The sequence below is a fragment of the Pelophylax lessonae genome (genome assembly GCF_965119305.1).
Source record: "Pelophylax lessonae genome assembly, chromosome: 4".
Taxonomy (NCBI): domain Eukaryota; kingdom Metazoa; phylum Chordata; class Amphibia; order Anura; family Ranidae; genus Pelophylax; species Pelophylax lessonae.
The window spans coordinates 403,665,978-403,684,059 of NC_138771.1; the positions used below are offsets into that span (position 1 = coordinate 403,665,978).

Sequence of the window (18,082 nt, forward strand, 5' to 3'; positions counted from 1 at the left end):
CTATCTATTGTTATAGAGAGATACTATAAATCAGAAATTACCCCTGAGGAAGGAGTTATTTACTTCGAAACGTGTTGGGCTCCTTTCTACCACAGTACTCATGTCATCTGCATATTCTGTATTGCTACCACTGTTTGCCTTTCTCTTTTAAAAACTCTATATTTTGTTTCAATAAAATTACTTTTGTATTTCTACTTTTGTAAATTCATTGGAGTGCCTGTAAAGTCCCACCATTAGGGGAACCCCTCTTTCTTGTTATAAATATTTGGGATGCGGCACCACTATCAGAGACGTCATTGAGAGCAATTCCTTATTGCATCTATGTACTGCTTATTTGTTCAATAAAGTTTATTTTCTGATTTTAAAAAAACATCAGTTAAAAAAGAGAGGCCCCCACCTTTCCCTCAATTGGAGGAGATGGTGGGGAAAAAGGGGGATTTTTAAGTGCCCAATAAATTGTATAATTATTAATATTAATCATACAATTTTCATCAAATACATAAAAACAGTCAATTTATGAGTCCATCAAATATTAAAAATTATATAAGTTATCAATATAACAGTGACATAGTCAGTAGAGATGGCCTTGCGGTTCACCCGGCGGTCAGTTCGCGGCAAATTTTGCTTGTTCGCAACCAGGCAATTTTGTGAACACATGGCGTTGTTCGTGGCGGCCATATTAGTTTACATTGGGGAGAACTTTGACCCATGACACAGCCGTCAGGTTGAACGGGACAGCCAATTGAAACATTTCAGCACATGGACATGCCCCCTACCTTATAAATAGACCAGAGCTGGCGGCCATTTCACATTCTGCTTTTTGTCAGTGTAGGGAGAGGTCTGCTGTGTTCAACAGGGAGAGATTGCCAGTGACACAAATAGCTCTGTTAAGATCCACAAAAGTCCTTTTCAGGGCTGGTATTTGGTATAGGTCTACTACAGTCTCTTTTCAGTTTAGGGACAGGTAGGCTGTGTTCATCAGGGACAGATCGGCAGTGACACAAATCGCTCTGTTAAGGGCCACAAAAGTCATTTTAAGGGCTGCTATTTGGTATAGGTGTGCAGTGCACTATATAGGGGTGTAATCCACGTATAATATACTTTGTAATATAGAAAGCATATTATAGTGGATTTGTATTGTGTACTGTGCAGCATTGTGTCTGGTGTGTTGAGCGTTGCTACAGCAATACTACAAACAGTGACAAAAGCACTTTTAATGTATTATAACTGGTGTGATAGACCAGTGGCCCCCCCAATACCACATATTGAAGTGGGGTGTTATTTAACAGTATACTTTTCTAAGAGTGTATTGTAGTCCTGCAAAAATGTGGCCTCTTTTGCTGCGTTAACCGTGCTACACACAGTGACAACAGTTACTGGCCAATTTTTTGTAGAACTGGTGTGATAAAACTGTGGCCCCCCAATACCACATATTGAAGCGGGTGTTATCTGAGTATACTTTCATAAGTGTATTTGTGTCCTGCAACAATATTGCCTCTTTTGCTATGTTAACTCTGATACACACAGTGCCTAACTCACTGGCCATTTTTTTGTACAACTGGTGTGATAGATCAGTGACCCCTCAATACCACATATTGAAGTGGGGTGTCATCTGAGTATACTTTCAAAAGTGTATTTGTGTCCTGCAACAATATTTCCTTTTTTGCTGTGTTAACTCTTATACACACAGTGCCAAACTCACTGGCCAATATTTTGTACAACTGGTGTGATAGATCAGTGGCCCCCCAATACCACATATTGAAGTGGGGTGTTATCTGAGTATACTTTCATAAGTGTATTTGTGTCCTGCAACAATATTGCCTCTTTTGCTGTGTTAACTCTGATACACACAGTGCCAAACTCCCTGGCCAATTTTTTGAACAACTGGTGTGATAAACCAGTGGCCCCCCCAATACCACTTATTGAAGTGGGGTGTTATTTAACAGTATACTTTTCTAAGAGTGTGTTTTAGTCCTGCAAAAATGTGGCCTCTTTTGTTGTGTTAACTGTGCTACACACAGTAACAACAGTTACTGGCCAATTATTTGTAGAACTGGTGTGATAAACCTGTGGCCCCCTAATACCACAGATTGAAGTGGGTGTTATATACCTTTTTCCAAATATACTGCGATTCTTTAGAGACTTTTGTCACAGGGTAATTTAAAAAATGACAGGCAGAGGAAGAGGCAGGCCTGCAGGGGTGGTAGGGGTAGGGCAGGAGCAGTAGGCCGGAACCAAAGTGTGAAGTTTCAGAAGGTGCGTTCAATTACGTCAAAGGACGCACCAGACTTGGTTGAGTGGCTCACTCAGCCTTCCTCTTCTGCACCCTCCTTATCCTCTTTATCTGCACCCTCTTCACTCTCTGCTGTGTGCACCCTCAAAGACACCACCACAAACACCACCACCTACCCTCCGCTTGAGTCACTGGAATTATTTTCCGATCCATCACAAGACATTTTGCTGCCTACTCCGAGATCTCGAATGTTAGTGGTGGGGAAGGTGACGTGGATGATGACGTGTCTATGGACGTCACGTGGGTGGCCACAAGAGAGGAAGAGGAGGGGAGTTCTGAGGGAGAGACGGACCAGCAGATAAGGAGGAGAAGAAGGCGGAACTTGCATTGCACAAGAGGTACAAAGCAGACTGCAAATGTATCAGTAGCGAACCATCAACCATGTACAGTCACATCTGGTGCTCCCAGGAAGCCGGCACATAGCTCCGCAGTGTGGGCTTTTTTTAATGTGTCCGTTGCTGACAACAGTGTTGCCATCTGCAGCCTTTGCAGTCAACGCACAAGTCCCGGTAAGCCCAACACTCACCTAGGGATGACCGCCTTAAGAAGGCACCCGAACTCCCATCACCGAGCACAGTGGGAGCAACACCGTCAGAACCCACAAAGCCACACTCCAGGCTCTCAACATCCAGCCTCTTCTCCTTCTCCTCTCTCCTCACATTTGTCCTCCACTCCACCTTCCATGATGCCATCGTCACGTTGTTCTGGAAAAAGGCAGATTTCTGTGGCCCAAGTTTTGGATCGTAAAAAAAATTATGACGCTGGATAACCCTCTTGCCCAACATTTGACTGCTGGCTTGTCGGAACTGATAGCCCGCCAACTACTGCCATATCAACTGGTGGACTCAGATGCCTTTCGTAAATTTGTGGCCATTGGAACACCACAATGGAACGTCCCAGGCAGGAAATATTTCTCGCAGAAGGGCATTCCAGAGCTGTATGGCCATGTTCAGCAGCAAGTGAATATATCTCTGGCACACAGTGTCGGTGCCAAGATACAGTGCCTTGCGAAAGTATTCAGCCCCCTTGAACTTTGCAACCTTTTGCCACATTTAAGGCTTCAAACATAAAGATATAAATCTGTAATTTTTTGTGAAGAATCAACAACAAGTGGGACACAATCATGAAGTGGAACGAAATTTATTGGATATTTCAAACTTTGTTAACAAATAAAAAACTGAAAAATTGGGCGTTTAAAATTATTCAGCCCCTTTACTTTCAGTGCAGCAAACTCTCTCCAGAAGTTCAGTGAGGATCTCTGAATGATCCAATGTTGACCTAAATGACTAATGATGATAAATAGAATCCACCTGTGTGTAATCAAGTCTCCATATAAATGCACCTGCACTGTGATAGTTTCAGAGGTCCGTTTAAAGCGCAGAGAGCATCATGAAGAACAAGGAACACACCAGGCAGGTCCGAGATACTGTTGTGGAGACTTTTAAAGCTGGATTTGGATACAAAAAGATTTCCCAAGCTTTAAACATCCCAAGGAGCACTGTGCAAGTGATAATATTGAAATGGAAGGAGTATCAGACCACTGCAAATCTACGAAGACCTAGCCGTCCCTCTAAACTTTCAGCTCATACAAGGAGAAGACTGATCAGAGATGCAGCCAAGAGGCCCATTATCACCTCAGCTGCAGAGATCTACAGCTGAGGTGGGAGACTCTGTCCATAGGACAACAATCAATCGTATACTGCACAAATCTGGCCTTTATGGAAGAGTGGCAAGAAGAAAGCCATTTCTTAAAGATATCTATAAAAAGTGTTGTTTAAAGTTTGCCACACGCCACCTGGGAGACACACATGTGGAAGAAGGTGCTCTGGTCAGATGAAACCAAAATCGAACTTTTTGGCAACAATGCAAAACATTATGTTTGGCGTAAAAGCAACACAGCTCATTACCCTGAACACACCATCCCCACTGTCAAACATGGTGGTGACAGCATTATGGTTTGGGCCTGCTTTTTCTTCAGCAGGGACAGGGAAGATGGTTAAAATTGATGGGAAGATGGATGGAGCCAAATACAGGACCATTCTGGAACAAAACCTGATGGAGTCTGCAAAAGACCTGAGACTGGGACGGAGATTTGTCTTCCAACAAGACAATGATCCAAAACATAAAGCAAAATCTACAATAGAATGGTTCACAAATAAACATATCCAGGTGTTAGAATGGCCAAGTCAAAGTCCGGACCTGAATCCAATCGAGAATCTGTGGAAAGAACTGAAAACTGCTGTTCACGAACGCTCTCCATCCAACCTCAATGAGCTCGAGCTGTTTTGCAAGGAGGAATGGGCAAAAATTTCAGTCTCTCGATGTGCAAAACTGATAGAGACATACCCCAAGTGACTTACAGCTGTAATCGCAGCAAAAGGTGGCGCTACAAAGTATTAATTTAAGGGGGCTGAATAATTTTGCACGCCCAATTTTTCAGTTTTTTATTTGTTAAAAAAGTTTGAAATATCCAATAAATTTTGTTCCACTTCGTGATTGTGTCCCACTTGTTGTTGATTCTTCGCAAAAAATTACAGTTTTATATCTTTATGTTTGAAGCCTGAAATGTGGCAAAAGGTCACAAAGTTCAAGGGGGCCGAATACTTTCGCAAGGCACTGTACATCTGACCACAGACACATGGTCTAGCAAACATGGGCAGGGAAGGTATATCACTTTTACTGCCCACTGGGTGAACCTTCTGACGGCCGTCAAGCATGTAACCCGTGGCACCCGTGTAGATTTGTTTGTACCGCCACAGATTGCATGCAGGCCCGCCTCTTCTTCTCCTCCTCCTCCATCCTGCCTCCCCTCCTTGGCTGACTCCTCCTTTTCCGCTGCTACCGTCTCTTCCGCTGGGCCGCCCAAGATCCCCAGAACCTATTCCACATGCCAGGTGAGACATTGCCATGCTGTGCTGCGTCTGTTGTGCCTGGAAGCCAAGAGCCACACTGGTCCTGCACTCCTTTTGGGTTTGCGTTCACAGGCAGATCAGTGGCTGACACTGCTGAATTTGACAGTTGGTAAAGTGGTGTGCGACAACGGTGACAATCTGCTGAGTGCGCTGAAACAGGGCAAAATAACACACATGCCATGCATGGCAAACGTCCTGAACTTGGTCATGCAGCGATTCGTTGTCAAATACCCTGGGGTCCAGTACGTCTTGCGGCAGGCCAGGAAATTCTCGGGCCATTTCAGAAGATCTTTACACAGCCATGGCTCGCCTTGCTGACATTCAGCGGCGACACAACCTGCCCATCAGGCATCTTATTTGTGACTGCCCGACGCGATGGAACTCTACGTTGCATATGCTTGATAGGCTGCTACAGTAGAAACGTGCAGTTAACGACTACCTGTACGAACTCTGTGGCAGGACAGGTTCTGGGGAGCTTGGGTTTTTTTTCCCTCGCCAGTGGCTGCTCATGCGGGACGCATGCAGACTTCTGCGGCCATTCGATGAGATCACCAAACTGGTCAGTCACGGCCAGGGCGCCATCAGCGACATCATACCTTACGCCTTCTTTCTGGAGCGTGCATTGCGTTGTGTCATTGATCAAGCCATCGAGGAGCAGGAGCAGGAAGATGAGGAAGTCGCAATGTTGGATGAATTCCCAGTGGGTGCTACTCCATCTGAGACAAGTCAACAACAGGAGTCTAAAGAGGAGTCAGAGGAGGATGGTGCCGGGGCGGATGAGGATGAGGAAGAGCAAGAAGAGCATGCTTTAAACCTTTCTGGGATCCCTGGTGTTATCCGTTGATGGGGGGAGGAGAATGAGGACGACATTATCCTGGATGATGAGCTGGAGCCAGGCCACTACACTGCTTCCAGTTTAGTGTGAATAGTCACAGAGAGACAGTTGTGGGTAGCATTCCAACAGTGCCTGCAAGAAGAGGGCGGTTTGAAGATGTCTTGGTCACTTCAGATATGAGATCCTTCTTTCAGCCGAACCATCGACAGCTGTAATCCGGATCCAGGATGAGGGAACGCCTAGACCGACAGGTGTCCGACTACATCGTGTTAACGGCCGATGTGGACGCTCTGAGGAGTGATGAACCCCTGGACTACTGGGTGGGCAGGCTTGACCTCTGGCCAGAGCTTGCACAATTTGCAATGGAACTGTTGGCTTGCCCCATGTCCAGTATCCTGTCCGAAAGGACGTTCAGCACAGCAGGGGGGATCGTGACCGATAAACGCACTCGCCTAGCTCATGACAGTGTAGACTACCTCGCATTGAGTTCAACCCATGTGACCAGTAGACCATGTTTCATTGAAATTCCTCATGACAGGCCACAAATATCCGCCAGACCGCCATCCACCCAAAACAAATCCTGGTCCTTGTCTTTGCTAAATAAAGCGGCATAAAAGGCATTTCATGTCCAATAAATGCCTAATTTTTGGGGCCTTTCATGGCCGACAATTATTTTTTCTGTCAATGCCTAATGAACCTTCAGCCACAGAATACTACGTTCTTAGCTTTCAGGTAAACCCATATGGGCTAATTTTTTGGGCCTATACTGGCCGACACTTACTTCTGTATCCTGTGAATGCCTAATGTACCTCCAGCCACCAAATACTACGTTCTTATCTGTCAGGTAAACCCATGTCAGCTAATTTTTTGGGCCTATACTGGCCGACACTTACTTCTGTATCCTGTGAATGCCTAATGTACCTTCAGCCACAGAATACTACATTCTTTGCTGTCAGGTAAACCCATGTGGGCAAATTTTTGGGGCCTATACTGGCCGACACTTACTTCTGTATCCTGTGAATGCCTAATGTACCTCCAGCCACCAAATACTACGTTCTTAGCTGTCAGGTAAACCCATGTCGGCTAATTTTTGGGGCCTTTTATGGCCAACACTTACTTATTTATCCTCTGAATGCCTAATGTACCTTCAACCACAGAATACTACGTTATTTGCTGACAGGTAAACCCATGTGGGCTAATTTTTGGGGCCTTTTATGGCTGACACTTACTTATTTATCCTGTGAATGCCTAATGTACCTTCAGCCACAGAATACTATGTTCTTTGCTGTCAGGTAAACCCAGGTGGGCTAATTTTTGGGGCCTATACTGGCCGACACTTCTGTATCCTGTGAATGCCTAATGTACCTCCAGCCACCAAATACTACGTTCTTAGCTGTCAGGTAAACGCATGTGTCCTAATTTTTGGGGCCTGTACTGGCCGACACTTACTTCTTTATCCTGTGAATGCCTAATTTTTCAGACTGTAATTGGAAATCAATGGGTCTGTAAAGGTTCTGCCAAATTGTGTAATGGATGCGGACCGATTTTACAGATGTGTGAATGGACCAATATGTATTTGACATGTATTTACTGGCTGCTGTCAGTTCTGGCTGATTTAGGGAAAAAAAAAAAAGTTTTTTGCTGTAAAAAAAAAGAAAGAAAATGTTTGGGGCAACTTTTCCAATTGCAATACTTCAGTTATGACATTGTCAATGTGGTGGGACTATTTGTGCACAGCTAGCAAGCCTTTTGTGGCTGCAAATATGACCTAAAGGTTTTTAAAGTTCGCCTCCCAATAAAGTCAATGGGGCCCGCCGCAAACTTGCGGTTCGCGGACATTTGAGAAAATTTGCGGCTGACATTCGCGAACCGCCCCTGCTGATGTTCGTCCATCACTAATAGTCAGACACATATACAACCAATTCGAATTAACGGGATAAACAAGTGTAGATACAAGTGCAAAAGGATCTGGATCAATGTGTTTCGCCCTTTTTTTTGGGCTTCTTCAGGATCCACGTACATGATGTTAAATACACTAATAAACAATAAATATATCATAAATATAATGAAAGAGATAACAATGCATAAATATAGAGGCTCAAAAAAGGAATATATGGAGATGAAATAAAGAGGGCATGGTACAAGGTGAAAAAAAAAGAGGGGGAGGGGAGAAGGGATTATCTCTAACATCACCCACACTCCTATCTCTCCCTCTCCAGGCCTAGCCCTACTAAACCTGGACATGGAAAATCTACCTACACAATCACCCATATCCTCCTGGTGGCAAGGCTCTGTATCACCAGAAAATGGAAATCAATCACACCCCCTACCCTATCAGATACGGTAGAATTGACCCAAAAGCATTGCATATACGAACATATATTGGCTGCCAGTATGGGAAATATTGACCAGACACGCAACATGTGGCAGCCCTGGTTCCTATGGAAGGATCACGACCCTTGAACTCCCCTAGTGTTCAGCTCTACAACAACTCCAGAGCTCTCCTCCCTCTCTGTTCATATTCACTGTATATTGTATTGTTCAATATGAAACGTAACAATTGTACCGAGTTAATACACTGACATTTGGCATATCTGTGCTCCCAAGCTGCCATCTTGTACTATTGTTTAAAAATGTACCCTTAACATGGCAATGCAATTTATTATTTTATTTTTTATTTTATTTCTCCAGTTATCCATTGCTCAAATGTTCCAAACATTGTTTGTATAATGTTCTCTATGTAAACTCAATAAAAACCTATTGAAACGAAGATGGAGATAAATGGGGGGAGAAGGGAGGAAGAGAGAAAGTAAAGGGGAGGATTGGGGGGGGGGAGGGGGAGCAGGAACAAATCATGAGAAGACATTAGGGAAGGAGAAGGGAGGGGAAAATGGAAAGGGATATACACATGCAGTACCAGAACATGGAAAAAATGTGGTTATCCTAGTAGAAGCAGCTTATGTCCAAGAGGACCATACTTTCCCAAACTTCCAAGGGCATCTCCTATTTAAATATGTCATTTTATATAGGGGGGAGATAGCCACATTCACTATATGTTCTCAGTAGGATACTGCAGGTGGGAAATTCTTTTTTGGCATCATAAAGGAGATATGATATGAGAAGTTTAGTATGCTAAGAGCACTGACCATCATCTGAAATCCCTAGTAGGGCTAGGGAAGGAGTGGGTGATAAGGTAAGCTGTAACCTGGGATTTTTTTAATCAAAAATGGCCTTCCAGTAAGAAACAACAGAGAGGCAATCCCAGGACATATGTAGGTAGGAGCCAGGTTGGAGTTTACAATGGGGATAGAGGGGATGCCGCTCAGGGAACATTTTTTGAAGCCTTGAGGGAGTATAATACATCTGATGAAAAATTTTTACTTGGATTTATTGATCCTTAGAGGAAATTACAATTAAATCTTAGGTCCCTGCTCCAGACAGTTCTCCCAGGCCTCCCTATCCAGAGAAGAAATATCCTACTTCCAATACTCCCATAATTTTTCTATCTTGGGTGAATCAACACAAAGGAGAGCACTACAGAGGATTGAGAGAGACTTGCCTAAGTCTCCAGGGGCCAATAGTTCCTCAATGGGATTTTTTTGAAGGGTAGGTGACTGCGGGAACTGGGTCTGAACAGCATGACGTAGCTGTAAGTACAGACAAACAAAACCAGGCAGTATGTCCCCATAATAATTTACCAGGCAGTATGTCCCCACAGGTTCTAATTCTATAGCGTGCCCACAGCTGAGGGTTCAGAATGGTACGAAGGTGGGAGAGCACAGGGTTTCCCCAAAGGGGTTGAGCAGGTGACAACTGACCAGGGGTGAGGAATCTTTGCGTTGCAACCTTCCAGACTCGCCAGGTAGTATGTGTTGGCCCTGGAACAAAAGAGTAAGCTCACAGCCCCCTATATATTAGGTTGCGCAAGTCCTTTAGGAATCCCAGAAATGCCACCTCCAAGCAAGTACCTGCATCGGATCTAGAGATTTGAAACCACCAGTGGACGGATACCAGGATTGCAGCCTAAAAATAGACCTGAAAATTAGGTAGTGCAAGACCCCCCAGCTGCAGTGGGAGGGATAGCGTGTATTTCGCCAGACAGGGGGGGAAGCTGCATCCCAAATAAAAGAGCCCACACAACTATCTATTTCTTTGAAAAAGGAATTAGGGACCCAAACTAGAAAATTATTAAATATGTAGTTGAAAGGCGGAGGAAGCATCATCTTGACCAGATTAATGCGGCCTATCAGATACAGCGGGAGCCCGGACCATGATGAACATTTTGTTTTGAGCAATTATAGTAGTGGGAGAAGGCTACCATCAAAGAATTCGGACGTACGCCTACTTACCTGAAACTCCAGATATTGTTCAATTAAGCTTTGACAAAAAAACTGGAACCTGATTGGTTTCTGTGCAGAGCTGCACCAGACTTTGCACCCTCCAGTTTTAGTAAATCAACCACAATGTCTATTATACTACTCAACTCAAGTCAACGCAGGTCATTATACCAAGCACCTTTTAAATTAATCACTTTATTCCAGCCTGGATACCTTACACTAAAGAATATAACAGCCAGTACAGTGCACCCCAATGTAGCCTGTATACTTCACACCTGCATACAAAAATGTCACAAAAGCTATTTTGTAATTTATTTTTATAACTACCCTTACCTTGTAGTTTTCTAAAACTGTCAAAAAAGGCAATGCAATATGGAAACCCAGAGGTTTTTTGTACATAGTTGTTGTACAGAACGCCCCCACAAATGTAATTTCCCGATTCTGTAATTGGCTATCTGTTTTTCTCAGATATCTGCAATAAGATACAAGATTTTGGCTTTCCCTGCAACAGGAATTTCGTTTTTGGTAAGATACTCCCTAAGGGATGCTGACAAAGCAACTTTCTTCTTTGAACACTGAATGTTCACCAGGTGTTTATAATGAGTGCAGTTCCCTTCCCCATTCAGAAATCAGTCTTGCAATGAACAAACAGCTTCTGAAGAGCAGAACATAAGTTTGTTAAAATCCTTGCACTGTACATTAATCACCCAAAGGGCATAATTTTGTTTCTTAACAAAAGTGATGTTACACTTCACATTAGCATGAGTACTGTTGACTGTGGTTTACTTGTTCTTGTTTCTATTTTATCCAATTTTTTTTCAGTGTATTCTGACTTTGAAAAACAAAGGATTTATACAAAAGGCATGTACAGGGGAACAATTTATTTCAATTCCTTCTTGAATCAATGTCCATGATACCCTGTTTTTCTGCCCCAATGTCATGGGTCAGGTAATAACTGCTAGCTAAGCTACTTCTGCTATTGCCTTACAATACTGACCTGAGCTGCATTTATGGTGTTCAACACTATAGAAAAAGAATGGTATTTATTTAGGCTAGTCACATTGGATCTGGTAGATTAGTGTACAAACTCTGTTTGTACACTAATGTGAAACATTGTTAGTAAATGTGAAACATTGTTAGTAAAATAAAATTGTACTTTATTGCACTTTATTCAAATCTTCTTGAAATGGCACAGATGTCTAGGAGTTTCTTTCAAGTTAGAAATCTTAATTAAATAAAAAAAAAAAAAAGAGAGAATGAAGCACATTTTTGTCAATCAATATACTGCGATAGCCAGCGAAATCCTTCCCCGTAGCCTTGTCTCTTCAATATGCTGCACATAAACACTTCAATAGGTCTGGTATTTAGCTGCTTCTGTGGTACCTTCCCCTAAGAATGAGAACATTATATTTAACACTGTACAAATGTATTAAATAATTATATAATAATTGCTCATAGGTAATCTTTTCAGACCTTTTTTATAGTGTTTTTTTTATTAAGTGTGTGTGTGTGTATATAAATATATACAGTATTCCACAAAAGTGAGTACACCCCTCACATTTTTGTAAATATTTTATATCTTTTTATATAACAACACTGAAGAAATTACACTTTGCTACAATGTAAAGTGGTGAGTGTACAGCTTGTATAACAATGTAAATTTGTTGTGCCCTCAAAATAACTCAGCACACTGCCATTAATGTCTAAACTGCTGGCAACAAAAGTGAGTACACCCCTAAATTAAAATATCCAAATTGGTCCCAAAGTGTCAATATTTTGTGTGGCCACCATTATTTTTCAGCACTGCCTTAACCCTCTTGGGCATGAAGCTCACCAAAGCTTCACAGGTTGCCACTGGAGTCCTCTTCCACTTCTTCATGACGACATCACAGAGCTGGTGGATGTTCTAGACCTTGCACTCCTCCACCTTCTGTTTGAGGATACCCCACAGATGCTCATAAGGGTATTTAGGTCTGGAGACATGCTTGGCCAGTCCATCATTTTTACCCTCAGCTTCTTTAGGAAGCCAGTGGTCATCTTGGAGGTGTTTTTGGGGTGGTTATCATGTTGGAATACTGCCCTGCGGCCCAGTCTCCAAAGGGAGGGGATCATGCACTGCTTCAGTATGTCACAGTACATGTTGGCATTCATGGTTCCCTCAATGAACTGTAGCTCTCCAGTGCCAGCAGCACTCATGCAGCCCCAGACCATGACACTCCCACCACCATGCTTGACTGTAGGCAAGACACACTTATCGTTGTACTCCTCACCTGGTTGCCGCCACACACGCTTGACACCATCTGAACCAAATAAGTTTACCTTAGTCTCATCAGACCACAGGACATGGTTCCAGTAATCCACGTCCTTTGTCTGCTTGTCTTCAGCAAACTGTTTGCAGGCTTTCTTGTGCACCATCTTTAGAAGAGGCTTTCTTCAGGGACAACAGCCATGCAGGCCAATTTGATGCAGTGTGCGCTGTATGGTCTGAGCACTGACAGGCTGACCCCCCACCCCTTCAACCTCTGCAGCAATGCTGGCTGCACTCATACATCTATTTCCCAAAGACAACATGACCAGACACTGAGCACATGCACTCAATTTCTTTGGTCAACCATGGCGAGGACTGTTCTGAGTGAAACCTGTCCTGTTAAACCGCTGTATGGTTTTTGCCACCGTGCTGCAGCTTAGTTTCAGGGTCTTGGCAACCTTCTTATAGCCTAAGCCATCTTTATGTAAAGCAACAATTCTTTTTTCAGATCCTCAGAGAGTTCTTCGCCATTAGGTGCTTTGTTGAACTTCCAGTGACCAGTATGAGAAAGTGAGAGCAATAACACCAATGTTTTTACCCATTCACACCTGAGACCTTGTAACGCTAACAAGTCACATGACACCGGGGAGGGAAAATTGGGCCTAGTTTAGACATTTTCACTTAGGGGTGTACTCAGTTTTGTTGCCAGCAGTTTAGACATTATTGGCTGTGTGTTAAGTTATTTTGAGGGGACAGCAAATTTACACTGTTTATGCGTTAATCTTCTGTCTATGTGAGTGGAATATTAATTTTTTTAATAAATGTTTAATGTGGTTTTACACTATGGAGCATATCATTCCTTCGCATGACACTACCGGAGGTAACTTCAGGGAGTGCCGCTCTTGAATACCATCGCTTGTGTGCTACTCACTGCTAGTGAATCTTCAGAGGACGCATTTACACGAGGGGAGTGGAGACCTATGCATGGGCTATCTATATGCTTCATATTAATGTAGTTCTGGCAAGCGCACATGCATGCTTATCTGTTGAGCACTGTGGTGGAAGTTAGCAGTGACAGTCAATCTCACCTTTTCACAATTTTAGGACTCTAATTTTTGGGACTTTCATCACAAGAGAAGCACTTTCTATCATATTTGGGACTTCTTTAATCAGAAGAGAAGCAGCAATTATTACATTATTCACATTTTTTGCTATTTATATGTATGCAATATTTGTGATACCTATTCGCCTTTTGGTATCTTAGTACTATTGGCTACACCTTTATATTTATCTAATTTTCAGACACTTTCATAATTGGAATTTTCAAGGTTCTTTTCAGATTAGCGCAGCTTCTTTTTCCTTTTATCTATGTTTGGTGTTATCCCACTTTACTTTGTCACATGAAAAGATATAATAAAAAAATTACAAAAATGTGAGGGGTGTACTCACTTTTGTGAGATACTGTATCTTCTTAACTGATTAATTGAATAATTAGCTGCCACTTTTAAATATAATTAAGAACCAAGTACATTCACCTAAACAAATTCCAATAGGTAATCAGCTAGAGTGCATATAATAAATTATATAACAAAATAACACTACAAACAACTAATCCATATACTGAAAACCTATAACATAATTAAAAAACACCCATTGATAGGTAAGGAAGAAAGAAAATCCACATTCCATTATATCCAAAGCCCATATAAAAATTTAATTGACAAAGTTTGCCACAGGTGCAATGGATGACCATCCAATAAATAAAAATGTCAAATCTTCACACTACTCCACATGAGTGCATGCCACCTCTTCTATATGAGGTTAGAACTGACCGGAGATATTTGCCTTACATTCTCATGTTTGGCAACTGAGCTATCAACCCCAAAGGGTTAATATATCATCCCCAGCAATCTCCACCTCAATAAAAATGGATCAAGCAGCTCATGTATGGAAAGAAAGGGGAGAGCTCCACTAGTGCTGTATGTCTCAAACACAATTTATTTAAAAAAGTCTTCAATCATTACACCTACATAGTTCAAAAATTGATTGATAAAACAATCAATTGAAATCTATTGGGACTTTATATGAAGCATTATCCAACTAAGAAAAAATGCTTCCATCCCTATTGTTCATCAGAAGGGGGGTAAAAAGAGTTACAAATATGTATATAATAATGGCAACTGGCACATATTTTACCTAAATACAATCATACAGATCCACCTGTAATATTAATATTATGGTAGCCAGTTGTTAGATAAAGAATTAAGGAAAGAAAGGGGTAGGGGGGGAAAAATTGGGACTTTAGATGAGGTGTGTAGAGATGATTGGTATTTGAACAAGATGATTAATAAGATTGCTTAAGGCGGGTCTCACATTACATAGTTACATAGTTAGTGAGGTTGAAAAAAGACATCAGTCCATCCAGTTCAACCTATGATGTTACATATAGTTACATATAGTAGGAGAGGTTGAATAAAGACAATAGTCCATCCAGTTCAACCTGTGTAGGTGTGTGTGGCTGTAATCATCTCACATACCCCTGAATGTTCTGATCCTTGAGATGTAAGTCTAAGAGTCTTTTGAAAGCCACCATACTACCCGCAGAAACCACCTCTTGTGGTAGAGAATTCCACAATCTTGTAGCCCTAACAGTAAAGAACCCCCCACGTTGCCTGAGGTTAAAACGCTTCTCCTCTAATCGCATTGTATGCCCTCGAGTCCTCATGCAATCCCTTCGAATGAACAGCTTTTTTTCTAAGCTGGGATCCCCATTAAGATATTTATAAATTGCTATCATGTCCCCCCTCAGACGTCTCTTCTCCAGGGAGAATAAATCGAGCGATTGTAGACGCTCTTCATAGTCAAGGTCCTCCAATCCCCTAATTAGTTTAGTTGCCCTTCTCTGGACTCTCTCCAGCCCCAACACATCCCTCCTGAGGACTGGCGACCAGAACTGGACAGAATACTCCAGATGCGGTCGGACCAGAGTTTTATAAAGTGGAAGGATTATAGTCTTATCTCTGGAATACATCCCTTTCTTTATGCATGCTAATATTCTGCTGGCTTTGGCAGCTGCCGCTTGACATTGCATGCTGTTGCCTAATCTATCATCAACCAAGACTCCCAGATCCTTCTCCATTTTTGATTCCCCCAAGGGTTCCCCTCCTAACGTGTATTGTGCTTTTATGTTTTTAGTCCCCAAGTGCAAAACCTTACACTTCTCCACGTTAAACCTCATTTGCCATGTCGTTGCCCACTCTGTAATTTTGTCCAGGTCATTCTGTAGGATATCTGCTTCATGCTGTGCAGTTATTGCTCTGGCCAATTTTGTGTCATCTGCAAAAACTGATATTGAACTACTGATCCCGACCTCAATGTTGTTTATGAATAAATTGAACAAGGTTGGTCCCAGGACTGAGCCCTGGGGCACCCCGCTTACTACCTCAGACCAGTCTGAGTATGCGCTGTTTATTACCACTCTTTGGACACGCCCTTTAAGCCAATTCCGTATCCAAGAGCAAACCCTGCTGTCGATACCTGCAGACCTTATTTTATAAATTAAGCGCTTGTGGGGAACTGTATCAAACGCCTTAGCGAAATCCAAGTACACCACATCCACTGGTCTCCCCCTATCTAGCTCACAGTTCACCTCCTCGTAGAATGTTAATAGATTGGTTTGACAAGAACGCCCATTTGTAAACCCGTGCTGATTACTGCTGATGATGTTGTTGTCTTTAGCAAACTCTACGATATAGTCCCTTATCATCCCCTCCAGAAGTTTACATACTATTGATGTCAAACTGACAGGCCTATAATTTCCCGGGATATGCCTCTGGCCCTTTTTGTGTGTTTGCTATGATAGTATAAAAATTAATCTAATAGATATTGTTTAAATCAGATACATATATAAAATAGAATGACATCATGGCATATTGGTAAGTGGTACAACGAAATAAATGATAACATGACATATGAATTATACATCATCAAATGCAGAAGCTAGTAAGGGAGTCCCCAATTTCACATTCATAAGACAAACAAGGTAAAATATCAAAAAATAATACAATAATAAAGTGTATTCACAATGTTGGTAGGTCCAATAGTAGTATAATAGGGGAGTAATTGGTTATATCGAAGCATCGCAGACTCAACATGTTTCGTGGACTCAAATCGCCACTTCGTCAGGAGTGGATGCATGATATTGATCTATAAAACATGAATAAGGAAATTGGCATAGTGATGATACTTTGAAAAGGGGGGAAATGGGGGAAGGGGGAAACAAAGTCCCCAAACTCCCAACTTACATAGCAGCCAGGTGGTGCATGGTATTGGAGATAAGGAAGACCCCCTTGTGTGTCCCAACCAGGAGCTGAGGGCATACAGGCAGGTGGACAGTTTTGCACTTCAACTTGTTTTAACCCACACTCATCATTGGTTGTGCAACGTGTTCCGCCCTGTCTGCCTGCCTGTGTGCCCTCAGCTCCCGGGTGGGACACACGAGGGGGTCTTCCTTATCTCCAATACCATGCACCACCTGGCTGCTATGTAAGTTGGGAGATTGGGGATTTGGTTTCCCCCTTCCCCCATTTCCCCCCTTTTCAAAGTATCATCACTATGCCAATTTCCTTATTCATGTTTTATAGATCAATATCATGCATCCACTCCTGACGAAGTGTTGATTTGAGTCCACGAAACATGTTGAGTCAGCGATGCTTCGATATAACCACCTGCACCCGCAAGTGCCGCGCTGTCTGTGTCAGCTGTTAGGACAGAGCCAATGCTTCCTGTATAGTCCCGGCTCAGTCCTATCGCAGGCAGAGTGATATTAAAATGCACTCGGCCTGTGAGGAGACAGAGAAATACAGGAAGTATCGGCTATGCATGCTTCCTCTAGCGCCGCTCCTCACAGTCTCCGCCAGCATTTCCCACCAGCAGTACCAGCCAGCAGTACCTGCCAGCAGCACCAGTCAGCAATACCCACCAGCAGCACCAGCCGGTAGCACCAGCCAGCAGTACCCACCAGCAGTAAGTCACATGTGCTAGGGGTGCAACTAGCCCCCAGCACATAATTGTAAATATCCCAGCATGCACAGTGTTTCTGACTCCTACCACCATGACCACTTCAAATCACTGAAGTGGTCATGGTGGTTAGAGTGTTCCTTTAATATCTCTCAGAAGTAGTAAACCTCTGTATACTGATTGCATTTAATTTGATCATCCTCTAAATTGGTGGGGGGAGGGGGGGCCGTGGAGTGCAACCTCCCTGAAATGAGTTTGCCACCTCCCTGAAATTCGTTTTTGCAGGTCGGGATTTCTGTTGTCCCCATGCGGCCCCTGCCCACAGGTGCGCGGACTAAAATACTGCGCTGGCCAGCAATTGAGGCAGCGGCTTTGCGGCTTGCTGTAGGAAGACGCTTACATCGGGGAACTGGTGCCCTCTTGTGGTGGTCGGGGGCT

The 18,082-nt window shown here is 42.9% G+C and overlaps 1 protein-coding gene across 1 annotated transcript in view; it reads right to left on the minus strand.

Annotated features, from left to right (window-relative positions):
* Positions 1 to 11,510: 11,510 nt before the first annotated feature.
* Positions 11,511 to 18,082, minus strand: part of SAR1B (secretion associated Ras related GTPase 1B) — a 213,688-nt gene continuing 207,116 nt past the window's right edge. The window contains exon 7 of the mRNA XM_082252647.1: positions 11,511 to 11,766. Within this exon, the coding sequence (XP_082108773.1) occupies positions 11,650 to 11,766 (117 nt within the window). The 3' untranslated portion in view covers positions 11,511 to 11,649. The remainder of the gene's footprint in view (positions 11,767 to 18,082) is intronic.